This window comes from Botryllus schlosseri, chromosome 12 (assembly GCF_051294905.1).
Source record: "Botryllus schlosseri isolate E-star chromosome 12, Bs_hap1, whole genome shotgun sequence".
In the NCBI taxonomy this organism is placed as follows: Eukaryota; Metazoa; Chordata; class Ascidiacea; order Stolidobranchia; family Styelidae; genus Botryllus; species Botryllus schlosseri.
In genome coordinates this window covers 12,453,442-12,468,591 of record NC_137247.1, presented here as the reverse complement: position 1 = coordinate 12,468,591, position 15,150 = coordinate 12,453,442, and the positions used below count along the sequence as shown (strand labels likewise).

Here is a 15,150-nt window from a genome sequence, read left to right as displayed (position 1 = left end):
CTGTTTAAACTTTAAATACACCTAGAAATACATTGATTCATGCTCATAAATCACTCAGTTTACGACCCTATCTGTGCTACCTGACGTTTTCCTCTTCAGTCAGTCTATTTGCGATCACGCATCCAGCAGTACCAGCGCCAACTGTAATGAAATGGTACGTATAACCAACCTCGTGAAGTCCAATCAAATATACTAACCTATTATGAAATCATATTCCTTTTCGGCCTGTTCAATTATTATATCTTCCCGAAGCATACGCGAAAGTATGACAAATAAGAGTGCAGCTGATGCCAATATCAATTTCATTTTCCTCGAATACCGGTACAATATTATATGGGCGGTATGAAATGAAATATGCGATCAATGTGTCGGTAGGCCTATTCCGCAATAGAAATTCACTCGTTGGATATACCAACTTTTGCCGCAGGATATAGTCTTTAGCGCACATTATTGAATCTTATCTGTGTGAACTGGAATGCCGAACAAACTGAATTGCATCCCGAGGACAATCTCATTTCAATAACCAGGTGGTCATTACATGCTCTTCGTGGGAACAGAAATCTTGGGTATTAGGGAAATCACGGAACATTTTTTATGATCGGTATACCGTGCCATCTTATCTCTTATCAAGAACACGTTGAAATAAATCTTCGGGAATTCGGACAAATATGGCACACCGCCAACACTCAATACCATTCGAGTTCGTACGATCGCCATTCGGGAGGACTTGTTTGTTTCGGGAAGACCAATTTCGGCATTGGCTGCACGTTATTTCGTTGTAAATAATCGCATATCGTACTCTGGAGGATGTCAAGAACGGGGATATTTTGACAATGAACGAATGGATTGATTAAAAAGTCGTTACCGATTTTAAAATGAGCAAATTTGAAATCAAATATTTATAATCATTGTCAGCAGTAAAGAATAGCATGGAGCCATTAGGTCATCTTTCGGCAGACCTAACCTTACAGCACAAAGTTTCTACAGGGTTAATTCGAGTTGTTTGAAATAGGTCAATTTTGTTTGCAATAAGGTCAGTTTTGTTTGAAGTAAGGTCAGTACCATGTTCGAAAGGCGGATAGTCATGTTTGAGATAAGATCAGTCGCTATATTAACTAGGTGAGCTGCAGTACCAACATATCCCAGGCAAGCTGTCCGAACACGCCCCAGACACGATGCCCGAGTGTCAACACAATCCGAACACACCCAAGACACCATGTCTGAATGGTAACACAGGCCGAACACACCTCAGACATGATGCCCGAACACGTCCCAGACACGACGTCCGAGTGTAAACACAGTTCGAACACACCCCAGAGGGAGTGTTCAAATATACCCAGAGGGAGTGTGTTCGGACATGATGTCTGAGGTGTGTTCGGCCTGTGTTGCCATTTGGACATGGTGACTTGGGTGTGTTCGGACATCATGTCTGAGGTGTGTTCGGCCTGTGTTGACACTCGGTCATCATGCCTGGGATGTGTTCGGATTGACCTCATTTCAAACATGAGACTGATCCCATTTCAAACATGACTGACTGTCCTTATTTCAACATGAGACTGTCCTTATTTCCGGAGGTGGTCAGTAACGAAGTACTTCTACTTTTTTGAAGTACTCAAGTACTTTTCCGCTACTTGGGTACTTACTCAAGTAGATCTAATTTTCCGCTACTTCTACTTCATAATCTTTTGTGATCTACATACTCACTTTTCGCTATTTTCAGTTTGTCAAGTAGAAGTAGTTTTAACCTCCTTTCCGAAAAATTGGCTGAGGAATTTCGGGGCTGTTTTCACGGAGTATCACCATTTAATTTTCATAAAAGTTGAGCAAAGTCGATAATTTTCGTCGCGCTTCGCGCACATAGGATATGGAGTGACCAGTATGATTTTAGCATCGGTGAATATAATTTAGGTTCCGTGGTTCCGTTCACACATTATTGTTACCCATATGAAATATTTCATCACAGTATATAAGGCCCATCATAGCGTTTGAAATTGATGTTTCACAATCTAGCATTTACTTATCATATCGCAATCTAGCAGTCCACGGCGTGTCTTAATCTCGGATAGTGGACTCTTTGTGGACTTTTTTAGCTTTAGACCTGTTTTAGCATACCACCTTTGAAACTTTCTGGACTAAAAACATGAAATACATTTTCCGCTTTTAGAAGTAGTATGTATATTTCTCTTTCAATTCCCAGTATCATACTTTGAGTTCTAATTAGTTTCTGTTCTTTTGTCTGGAGAACATACATGTTGAAGAATAAAAGCAAGTGTAGTAATGCTTTCAATTTCCGGAAATAAAGCTACACAATATGGCATTTTTACGATCCTTCACGTTTTTATTAATGTTTACTAATCGCGCAAACTGTTTACACCATATCCGATACAACTTCTCCGTATTGCTCTTCGACTAAACTACGGGCCTTATAATTTAGGTGAGGGCGCCATACCATGATATTTTGTAAAACTGGCTGTTCGAGTAAACAGAGATTAGTATCGCGTTTTCATATCAATACTATATCATTTTCATCCCATGATGTGGACGAATGCTTATGCTGTCGATAATTTGATACCTCCTGGTATGGATCAAACGAATCATGCTCTGCACCTTTCGCATTGCTCAATTTGCAGTTTTTGACAATTCACGCGAACGAATTGGGATCATTTTCACATCTACCTACTTAATTGAGTAGATTTAAAGTCAGTCAATTACACTTCTACTTTAAGTAGTTTTCGGTTGCTTGTAGAAGAAGTATTTCCACTCGTACTTGAGTAGATTCTTTTCGTCGCTACCTCTACTTCTACTTGAGTAACTTTTTCGACTACTTTGACCACCTCTGTTATTTCAAACATGACTTTGACTATCCTTATATCAAACATCAGTCTGACCTTATTTCAACCATGACTAACCTTATTTACATCGTGTCTAGGGTGTGTTCGGTCTGTGTTGCCATTCGGACATGGTGTCTGGGGTGTGTTCGGACATCAAGTCCGAGGTGTGCTCGGACTGTGTTGCCATTCGGAAATGGTGTCTGGGGTGTGTTCGGACTAAGTTGACACTCGGACATCATGTCTGGAGGGTGTTCGGACATCATGTCCGGGGTGCATTCGGCCTGTGCTGTCATTAGGACATGGTGTCTGACTGCAGAGGTGGTCAAAGTAGTCAAGAAAGCTAGTCAAGTGGAAGTAGTAGAAGTAGCGACGAAAAAATCTACCCAAGTACGAGTAGAAGTACTTCTTCCATAAGCAAGCTAAAACTTCTTGAAGTAAAAGCACAATTGACTGACTTCAACTCTACTCAAGTAAGTAAGTAGTTATGAAAACGATCGTAGCTCGTTCGCATGGATTGTCAAAAGATGCAAATTGAGCTATGCTGAAGGTGCCGAGCTTGATATATATCGAAATGCATACCAGGAGGTAGTCAATTTTTGAGAGCATAAGCATTCGTCCGCATCATAGGATGAAAGTGATAGTAGTGATATGGAAATGCGATACTAGTCCTCTATTTACTCGAACAGCACGTTTTAGAAAATATCATGGCATGCCGCACTCCCCCATATTAAGGCCCGTAGTTTAGTCGAACAGCAATACGAAGAAGTTGTATAGGATACGGTGTAAACACTTTGCGCGATTAGTAAATGTTAATAAAAAAATATGGTGGATCGTGAAAATAGCATTTTGTGTAGCTTTATTTCCGGAAATACAAGGCATTGCTACACTTGCTTTTATACTACAACATGTATGTTATCCAGACAAAAGAACTGATATCAATTAGAACTCAAAGTATATGATAATGGGAATTGAAAGTGAAATATGAATACTAATTCTAAAAGCGGAAAATGTATTTCATGTCTTTAGTCCACTAAGTTTCAAAGGTGGTATACTAAAACAGCTCTAAAAAAACTAAAAAAATGTCAGAGTCCACTTTCGAGATTAGGACACGCCGTTGACTGTTAGATTACGATACGTCAATTCTAGATTGCGAAACATCAGGTTCAAGCGTTATGATGAGCCATATATACTGTGATGAAATATTTCATATGCGCGAAGGGTGACAATGCGGTATGAACGGAACCACGCCAACCCGCTACTTAAATTATATTCACCGATACCTTCGTAAAATCATACTGGTTACTCCGTATCCACTGAGCGCGAAGCGCTACGAAAATTCTGGCCTTTACTCAACTTTTATGAAAATTAAATGTTGATACCCCGTGAAAGCAGACACAAAATTGCTCTGGCTATCTTCCTGATGTGAGGATTAAACTACTTCTACTTGACAAATTGAAAATAGCGAAATGTAAGTAGATCACAAAATATTACGAAGTAGAAGTAGCGAAAATCAGATCTACTTGAGTAAGTACCAGAATTAGGGGAAAACTACTTGAGTACTTCGAAAAAGTAGAAGTAGTTCGTTACTGACCACCTCTGTGTCTGAGGTGTGTTCAGCCTGTGTTGCCGTTCAGACATGGTGCCTTGTGTCTGTTCGGACTGTGTTGACACTCCGACATCGTGTCTGGGGCGTGTGGGGACATCATGTCTGATGTGTGTTCGGCCTGTGCTGCCCTTCGGACATGGTGTCTGAGGTGTATTTGGCCTGTGATACTATTCAGCCTTGGGTGAGTTCGGATTGTGCTGACACTAGGACATCGTGTCTGGGTCGTGTTTGGACATCATGTCTGGGATGTGTTCGGACTTGGTTACCACTGGGAAATCGTACCTTGGATATGTTGGTTCTGCAACATATAGTGAATAGACCTTATAGTGAATATCGCGACTGACCTTATTTCAAACGTGAGACCGACCTTATTTCAAACATGACTATCCTTATTTCAAACATGAGACTGACCTTATTTCAAACAAAACTGACCTTATTTCAAACAAAACTGACCTTTACATATAAATCGAACCGACCCTTCTCCAAAGTTTTAGTATCTGTTGAAACGCTCGGTTCACGAAGCTTTCAGAATTGCAGCAAAGATTTCTAGAAAGTATCCCAGCCAACTGTTAGTAAAGTATTGAGCGCATTTTGAGATGCAATGCTTTCGATAGCTCCAAAATTCATTTGAAAGCCAACAAATGACATGGAAGTCGTTGACGCCAAACGCTGTAATAAAGAGCTTTATAAAATTTTATACTCGCTTACAGGCAAGCATTTGTGATTAGACAGCGCCCTTACTGTTTCAATAGCTGCAAGATAGCCGTGACGATCAAAACCATAGTGTCCTATATGGTATCGACACAGGCAAATCTCACGCCTCAGTGAAATTGTATTACGTCACCATTTCCATTTGGCTACAGGCAATTTGTAGGTCATTTTTGACCCGCTTGCCGAGCATTAAATTAATGAAACAGGTATCAATCGAAAGCTGACTCTGCACTGATTACGGAAATATAAATTTTATTCCGCTCGTGGCCCTGGAACTCCCACAATCAGCCTCGAATTTTTCATTGTTATGGAGATTGGCTTTGGGACGCAACAGTGCTGTCTGGCGAAACGAGAGAGTAGCTCAAGAGAAAAAGAGCCAGACAGTATTGTTCAGCATTGTTGCGTCCCAATGCCAATCTCCATAACAATGAAAAATTCGAGGCTGATTGTGGGAGTTCCAGGGCCACGAGCGCAATAAAATTTATATTTTCGTAATCAGTGCAGAGTCAGCTTTCGATTGATACCCGTTTTACCAAATTTAATGCTCGACAAGCCGGTCAAATATGACCGTCAAATTGCCTGTAGCCAAATGGAAAGTGTGACGTGATACGATTTCACTGAGGCGTGAGATTTGCCTGTGTCGACACCATATAGGACACTATGATAAAAACAATTAAAACACATTGCTGATAGCGCACGGTAATTGCAATGTCATAATCGAGCCGCTATAAGTAGTGAAGTTAGCTGGGTTATACGCAGACCAATCCCAGAAGGCCACGTCGCCCTAATTGCCACGCCTATATGACGCCCATTGCCGCACCTATAGGACACCCCTTGCCACATCATCAGCATCCATTGCCACATCATCTGCTACGTCATCAAAGCCACATCATCAAGCGTCACATCTATATAACGCCCATTGCCACACCGTCATGATTATGCTTACTGAGCTGCTTTTGAGAATATGAATTCTCGCGTAATACACTAAACGTTGAACTAGATTTCATAACGTCATCACAGAGGAATCAGTCAACTATCTTGCTCTAGGTTCTAGGTTCGATCCCCGTAGTCACCACATTTCATACGATTCAGCGCTTTTCGTATCTTCTAACACTTTACTCAGTCTCATTGAAATAGCATTGTATAGTGTACGATTTTATTTCGAAAAAAGAGCATATCAATGATATCGTTGATCGTTATTGCGTCGATTCGCGTGCTGAAATCCTCCAGATCGGTTGATGTTTCGAGGTACACCGCTTTGCTGCCATCCGACGCTGCGATCCGAGTTCTTGCGTTCGATCTGACCGTTTTGTTTGATGTAGCGATCGTTGGCTTGTAGTATATACGATACGAGCGGAAGGTCGGGATTAGGAACAACTACGCTGGGCGAATAGATGACGAATTCGTCAGCTGGATTCAGAGGTTGATAATGCTCGATCCCGTCGCGAGTATACGTAACGACCAGACCTCCTTCATGCTTCAGAGTGGCTCGATATTTCTGAATGGTCCCGTTTGTGGAATGTACAAAGAGTTGATCCGAGGTCAATTCTGCTCCATTCGAAGCTTCGATACGTAATTTTGTGATGTCATTAAAAAGATACAAGTCTTTTCTATAGGGCCCCTGAGCCAGAATAGTATCTCCACGGATTGCTAGACTCATTCTTTGAAAAGAAATATCAAACATAAGTACAACAGTCATTACGCAATTCCACCTCGCCATCAAATTTAGTCGAACCTCTTCTTATATTAGGTGTCGCATAACAGACATTACGAATATATTGTAACCCCTTGCGCTTTATGAGAAAAGGACACGTAGGATAAAACTTTGCGTGCTCGAGCCAGGGGTCATCGCACGGCAACCAATTTTGAAACAGCCCACCACACGAGAAACACTTTAAATGATCCTTATAGCCCAAATAGAACAATCCGCAGTCTGCGAGCTCGGTTCCAGAGGTATTGATATTATCCGGCCACCGCATAAATGTGCTTAGTCTACGAGCATAGCGTACCATGTTATAGAAAACGGGGTCATTCAACGGGGAGACAGTTACATCTCTATGCTTCGCATAGCATTCATAAATCTTTTCTCCTCTGTTATTTATCATAGCTTGGTACTGTTCAATGGGACCCGTCCGAGTTTCATCTTCGCTTATATCTATGCTACTTGTGGTACCGATGCAAGCGCAGTTTAATGCAGCATAATTTGTAGGATCCACACTACGCTTAGGTAGCGAATCGCTTTGATCAATGTTCGACATTGCTATCCAAATTGATATACTCTCATGATTAGTATGCTTTATATAGATATTGAGCTATGCACCATCGAAAAATGTGCTTGGTACCGATCGAATGATAGGCCCCGAGGTCATATCACGGAAATTAGAACGTCTACTGCTCACAGAAAAAGACACGTACCTCATATCCGTTCCTGGTACGTATTATCATTAATTAGAATGCTAGTAAGAATGCCACGAGTACAATCACGCGCTCTCCGCGTGCAAAGCGCATGTAGTTCACTATATAACAGAGGCTCGAATACGAACTAAACTATACTGCAAAAAGGATGTCGACAATGGAGAAAGCAAGCGACGTAGTTAGCGAATCAACAACTATGATTCCTGATAATCAAGCAGATACATTACCGATTGGTGATTTCGATTCCGATGTCGATGCAGAATTGATCGAAGTTACGATTGCAGCTGAAAAGAGTAAAGAGGCGGAAGCTAGTGATGGTGACGTAACAATTATTGATGAGGCAGTGGCGCAATCTGATGAGGCTCCCTCAGCTGACGTGATGACTCCAATCAATATCGGTATAGCACGACCGGTGATGGGACCAAGTGAACCTAAATCTAAGCGCAGACTCGACTTCGATAAGAGCATACTACCAGTTGGTGCTCAATTTATGTCTCCACAGAGTACTGATAACTCGACAGCTGTGACCAGTGCTCAAAGCCCGCCTCACTCACCGATCATCGCCCCATGGAGAGTTTATTCGTCCCCTTTTCGCAATAAGCGACGTCGTATCGCTAATAACGTATTGGACGAGGAAAAGTTTGATGGTCTGATTTATAATTTGGATTACCCTCTACTTATGATTGATGATGGTGTACTATTTTTCCGTTCTCTTGAGCAGAATATCGAGGAGGTGTTGTTCGTTGATCGAAAACGGAGCCCTAATTTTCTCCGTGCTGTGTTCATTATCACTCTAATGGAGGGTCATATGCATAAGAAATATTTTGCGCCTCACTTCTTTATAGAAGGCAAAAATCAAACAGGGAAAGAAGTGTTGATCGATTTGTTGCTCTCTGATGATATCGCCAACTTCCTATATCCTTCTCATCCGAATCTAGAGGCATTCAAATTTCACAGTACCGAGAAATCTATTTCAGTGATGCGCAATTGCGGGTCTTTATTTTTCGATAACAAGATGTTGCAGGAAGCCATTATGTACGTTCATCGCGGTCCTTTGCAGTCTGCTTACGGACAAGTAAAGCCGTCGTCGTTTTGGCTCGTATCTGAAATTCAGAATGGCAGTGATGTTATGTTACGCAATTTGGGTGGGATGTTTCAGTCTAGCACAGTCATTATTCGCTTTGGTAATCAGTGTTATCCTTGCTATTTGCCTGAGATGAATAAGCATGCTCGCCGTAAAATCATACATGATATATTTGGTCGTACATTCATACCGTCAGATTCCGAATTTGAGAGCGATTCCTCTTATGTTGAAAACGATGTGCATGCACGTGAATTTTATGCGAAATTCGATGAACTCAAACGACAGTACAATGACTGGTATATTTGATTTGTTTTCTCAGATTATTATGGAACCTTATAATTGTGGTAAAGATCTAAATATGTTGTTACAACAATATGGTTCGGGAGATACAAGACGTACGCGAGATGCTACGACCGCTACCTTTGAAGGTTTCGTTGATGATGATATCAAGAGAGTTGCTACTTGGCGAAAAATGGTCTCATTGGAAGGATACGGGGAATGGCAAAAAGATTTTCTCGTTATAGCAAAAAACGTGCTTAAAGATATCGATAAATTTGCTCCCAGCACCGATGAACTGCGTAACTTAGAAAATATCAAATTTCTGTTCCTTTATGAAGCTTTCAAGTGTAAATTGCGTTTGAAATACGGAATAAATTTATGAATGTGTATTTTTGCAGAATATAGCTTAAAATATATGGCTCGTCGAAGACGCTACGAGGAAGATGCTAGCTTTATCATCGATGACTCGCTCGGTTTTGATAACGACGCAACAGAGGTTTTGCAATCGCACTCCAACTCGATTATCGATTCCGAATGGATTAACAGCAGGAGGGTTGCGAGGGGTGCAAGAGAGGTGATCAATGTACGTCTGGTCGCAAGAGGTATGAATGATATTCATGCGCGTATGTCATCGATATACCCGAGAAGATTGCGCCAATACAAAGTGAACTATGCATATGGCTTCTTGCTGTATAATCGAGAGACAGAAAGACATAGCTATTTTCATCCGCAATCAACCCATGCTGTTTTGGATCTCCCGAGACCTATACTTTCACGCGGGGACTTTGACCGTTTCATCAACGAAATCGATCTATCAGCTGCTTACGAACAAGCGAGACAAGCCAGACCAGACACTAAGTTTTATTGCGTTGCTATATTACATATTCAATTTTTCTTGTATGAAATGCCCCGAGTTTTATTGGGCTGCCCTAGTGCATCGATATCGAGCGAGGCAACAAAATGTCGTCATATTATGACGTTTGTTCGACATCAGGACGGCACACAACTGAACGATTCGCTATGCCTCTTCCGTTGTTTATCCCATTTCATCAAGAAAAAACGAGATGAGAAGCATGTTGGACTATTGGTATCTCAATTTCGTGAACGTCACCGTATCCCTATTGATGACGGTGTACCGCTCGATGAGTTGAGTAAAGTTGAGGAATGTTTTCACGTAAAGATACTTGTCTATGAAAAACGTGATCATCAAGCATTTTTATTGCGACAGTCTGAAGCGGACGGCCCAGTGGTTCATATACACATGGAAAGTGCACATTCTTGCCTGATCACGAACATCGAACTTTATTCCCAGACATTCTTTTGTGAATCGTGTAAAGTTTTCTTTAAGACTAAGGATAATTTAACGCGTCACCTAAAACGCAAATGCACAACGTCTCAAGGACGGAAATATGTCAGCGGGGTATACCGACCTAAACCCACCGTATTCGAGCAATTGGAATCCGAAGGTATTTTCGTTGAGGAACAAAAGAGATTCTTCCCATACCGTATGTGTTTTGACTTTGAATCCATGCTCGTGAAGGATGGGCTCAGAGCTAATTCTGCAAAAGTAGAATATGTTAATCGGCACGTCCCCGTCTCAGTTTCCTTATCGAATAACGTCACGAATGAAACGAAGACTTTCATATCAGACGGTTGCCCGCAGACGTTAATCGATGAAATGATCGGGGAAATTTATCGCGTACAGGAACTCGCCTCAGCTGAAATGCGAGAATCTTTTGCCAATGAAATAATCGAACTTGAGAATTTGATTGAAGAACGGAAATTGATCGATCCCTCTAATAGAAGATCCTATTTGAATAATATCTCGCTTCGACTCCATACGTGGCTCGACCAGATACCCATAATCGGTTTCAATTCTTCGCGTTATGATCTGAATTTATGCAAGAAATATCTAATCAAATCCTTGTACAAGGAAAGCGGATTCTTCGTTTTGAAAAGGAACAGCGCCTATTTGACAATCGCAACGCACAGATTAAAATTTCTGGATATTTCGCTATTCCTGAGTCCGGGTTATAGTTTGGACGCTTACATGAAGCTATACGGGGATGGGGTAAACGCAAAATTTTATTTCCCCTACGAATATCTCGATAGCATCGAGCGTCTTGATGAAACGTCGCTACCGAGCCATGAATCGTTTTACAACGCGTTCCGCAATTCGAATATAACGGAAGAGCAATACGCAGAATGCGTCGCTGTATGGGAACGCGAGGGTATGACCACATTCCGTGATTTTCTCCGGTATTACAACGAAGGTGACGTCATTGGCTTCTTAACCGCGCTGAATAACAATTTCGAATTTTACAAAACGCTTGGCATCGATATGTTCAAGGGTAACGTGAGCCTTCCGAATATAGCGAGTAGACTGATGTTTCGTGATTGCTACGATATCACTCTTCTGAATAAGGCCAATGCTGACCTTCACGAAACGATTCTGAACAACTTGGTAGGAGGTTTATCACAGATAACGTCACGATACGCTATGGCAGATGAAACGAAAATACGCAGTCTTCGCTACGGTGACAGTGCTAAAACCGTCAAGAAAGTAGTAGGATATGACGCAAATGCCCTCTATTTGCAATGCATAAATCAAAATATGCCAACGGGTTACCCTATAAGGTGGATTTATGATGAGGAAAAGAAAAAATTCCATAAACAGCGCGTTTGGCCTACTCATGCGGAGCGCGAATGGTTGGAATACGAAAGTCACGTTCGTGACATCAAAATTCAGCACGCGTGGAACGGTAGTCAAGTGAGAATCGGAAATAAACGCCTATTTGTCGACGGGAACGCCGGTAAACTCATCTTTCAGTACGATGGGTGCTATTACCACGCTTGTAGGAGCTGTTTCCCCGATAAAGAGAACACCGAGAGGCGTGAACTCACCAAACAAAACACGGAATATTTGGAAAAATTGGGATATACCGTTATCCGAATGAAGGAGTGCGTTTGGACGAATATGAAACGAGACCCTGAAATTGCGCAATTTGTCTCAAAGTTCGAGCGTAAAGTCACGAAAGCTTATTATCTCACTGAGGCGCAGTTGCTCAAGCGCACGCTCGACGGGTCGTTTTTCGGTGCAATCGAGTGTGACATTCATTGTCCCGACCATTTAAAATCGAAATTCGAAGAGTTACCTCCTTTTTTCAAACATATGGAAGTAAATGAGTGCGATATCGGTGAACATATGCGTGAATACGCCAAGGAAAACAATATTAAGTTTCCGAAAAAATTTCTGGGCTCTAGTTATTTCGCGAAAAAACAGTTGTTTAATACGGATTTGCTTCAATGGTACTTGAAAAGCGGCATGATCGTGACTCGCGTATTCCAAGCTGTCGAATATGAACCAAAACAAGTTTTCACACCCTTCGTTGAGCGGGTATCCTCTGAGCGTCGCAAAGGCGATGTCCTCCCAAAAGATCCGGCCCGTGAAATGGAGGCGTTGACCTGGAAGACGATTGGAAATAGTGCTTTTGGCCGCACTATTCAAAACCCTAATAAATATAGGGAACACGAATACGTTACGTTGGAAGAATTACCATCGCGCGTTGAAAAAAAATTTTTTGTCGATGCTGTTGAAATTGATAAGAGCGATGAGGGCTTGCTCGAAGTAGCTACGCGTCCGCTAAACATTTGTCACGAAAACCCAATCATTGTGGGCTTCTTTATATTCTGCTGTGCCAAGCTGAGAATGCTCCAGTTTCTATATGACTGCCTACATGTGTATTTGGACGATAGCGATTGGGGTTTTCTCGAAACAGATACTGATTCGGCGTACATAAGCTTAAGCTCCGATACGATCTATTCTCTCATCAAGCCTTCCATGAAAAAACAATTTTTTGAAAATCACGACAAATGGTTCGTGGCTCGCGCATGTGCAGAGCATAAATGCGATTTTGAACGAGATCCCGTTGGTTTTAAAACTGATAAAGCTTGCTGCATTGAGGTTCGCAATTACTCGAAACGTATACCGGGTTTATTCAAAGAAGAGTGGATCGGAGATGGGTTTATAGGGCTCAATTCCAAGACCTATTATTGCAAAGGCGACACCGATAAGTACAGCTCGAAAGGGCTTCAAAAAACGGCCAACAAAACTTTCAAAGATTTCAAAGGCATTCTTCAAAATAGGTCGATCACGGGTGGCGTCAATAGTGGTTTTCGTTGCTATGGGAGCGATATGTTTACGTATAAGCAATATCGAAGTGCATTGAGTTATGGTTATTATAAAAGGATTGTGCTTGATGATGGAATTCATACATTGCCTTTATCTCTGTAATAAATGGATCGAATACGTACATTGCATGCTCCGTTTCGGATGATCGTGGCTGGTCCGAGCAGTAGCGGGAAGAGTTATTTTACTTATGAGTTGGTGAAGAACGCAGAGAAGATGATTAGACCGGCTCCTGAAAAAATTGTATGGCTGTATAATAATTATCAGGCGTTGTACGATAAAATGAAAGGGGTAGAATTTTCGCAAGGGCTCTCCGAGCTCAAAAAGTTACAGAAAGGAAATAGGCACGTTCTCTTGGTGATCGACGACATGATGACGGAAGCGAAAGAGGCCAGAGATCTATTCACTCGATACAGCCACCACGCAAAGATCAGTGTCGTGTTCATTTGTCAAAATTTGTTCTATAGGGGTCAAGGCTTTCGGGATATGACCCTGAGCGCGAGCTATATCGTGATATTTAAAAATCCTCGTGATGCGAGTCAAATCAGTTTTCTTTCACGTCAAATGTTCCCTGATAAAGCCGGATTCCTTACGGAGGCTTATAAAAAGGCAACTCGAAAACCGTTCTCGTACATACTGGTTGACGTGACGCAAGAGACAGACGAAAATTATCGTCTTCGCAGCAAGATATTCCCACATCAAAAGTTGACGGTATATCAAGAATAAATACAGCTCGCGCTGCGGATTTTAGGGCATTCAGCATGTCGAAGAGGGGAAGTAACATATCTCGAAAACGATTGAGCGACTATCACGTTAAATTAAAACTTTTGAAAAACGCTAAAGGGAAACAGCGAAAAGAACTTTTATCGAACAATCACTTTTTAAGTTGCGTTTGCCAGTGCGTTCATAACTTGGCTTCGGGGACAGTACGTATCTCCCCGTCTAGAAAGTTGAGGCTTGGAAAACACAAATCCGATATCAGACAATTGCTAGCGCAAAAAACTCGCAGAGGTCAACGGAGGGTGCTACAGAAGGGTGGATTCCTCTCAGGTATAATAATTATGATAAAATAGCAACTTTTTTCTAAGCAGTCTGTTTTAGCTATATTAGGCGCTGCAATCCCCGTCATCGGGAGTCTGTTGGGTAAACTTTTCGGGAAGAATGCGTGAACTACAATTCCCTGCATTTCGAAGCAAGGACGAATGGGAAAAGAAATTTGATAAACATATATCGAAAATTAAAAGCTCTCCATTGAATGCTTCCGAGAAACTAGCTCTGTATAGGCATGGTATTGCTCAACTGAGAAACTTGAGAAAAGACGTAGACGCAGCGACCGCCCGCCCTCCCGCCGCACACACGGGGCTCGCGAGCCCCGTAGCGAAAGAAAAGCGCCCGCAAAAGAAACGCCCGCGCCGGATTCCACAACCTTCGTTTCCCTGGCTTTATAAGAGACAGCGTAAGCCTAATCCCCGTATATACGGGAAAGAATGGGAGACGTAGACTATTTTGATCCGAAACAGCCCAACTCGTACAGGGGTGCTTATTTGCAAAAGGAAAAAGAATGGCTTAAAGGACAAGATACTTATACTTTTCATTTTCCGTTACGTAAGAAATTTAGGCGTGAACGTGTAGTGGTCTCCGGTATCAATGCTCAGTTTCAGAGCGATTTGATGGATCTGCAATCTATTTCAAAGTACAATAGCGGTTTTCGTTTTGTGGTGGTCGTGATTGATATTTTTAGCAAATACCTTTGGATGATAGCGATTAAAAATAAAACTGCTTCAAGTATGATTTCTGCTTTCAAACGTGTGTTTCGTGAACGCGTACCGTTAGTGTTACAAACCGATCAAGGTAGCGAATATACCAATCGCGCTTTCCAGAACTATCTAAAGGAGAACAAAGTTAGATATTTCTATACGAGGAGCGAATTAAAATCGTCTGTCGTCGAAAGGGTGATTCGTACTATGAAGGCGATTATGTATCGATTTTTCACAAAAAATAACACGAGGAATTACGTGAGCGCTCTCGATGACTT

The 15,150-nt window shown here is 41.7% G+C and overlaps 1 protein-coding gene across 1 annotated transcript in view; it reads right to left on the bottom strand.

The window, feature by feature from the left end:
* Positions 1 to 460, bottom strand: part of LOC145451984 (alcohol dehydrogenase [acceptor]-like) — a 63,526-nt gene extending 63,066 nt beyond the window's left edge. Inside the window, exons 1-2 of the mRNA XM_080330204.1 lie at positions 198 to 460; positions 81 to 141 (exon numbers count right to left, since the gene is read on the bottom strand). Coding sequence (XP_080186330.1) covers positions 81 to 141; positions 198 to 306 — 170 coding nt within the window. The 5' untranslated portion in view covers positions 307 to 460. The remainder of the gene's footprint in view (positions 1 to 80; positions 142 to 197) is intronic.
* Positions 461 to 15,150: the final 14,690 nt, after the last annotated feature.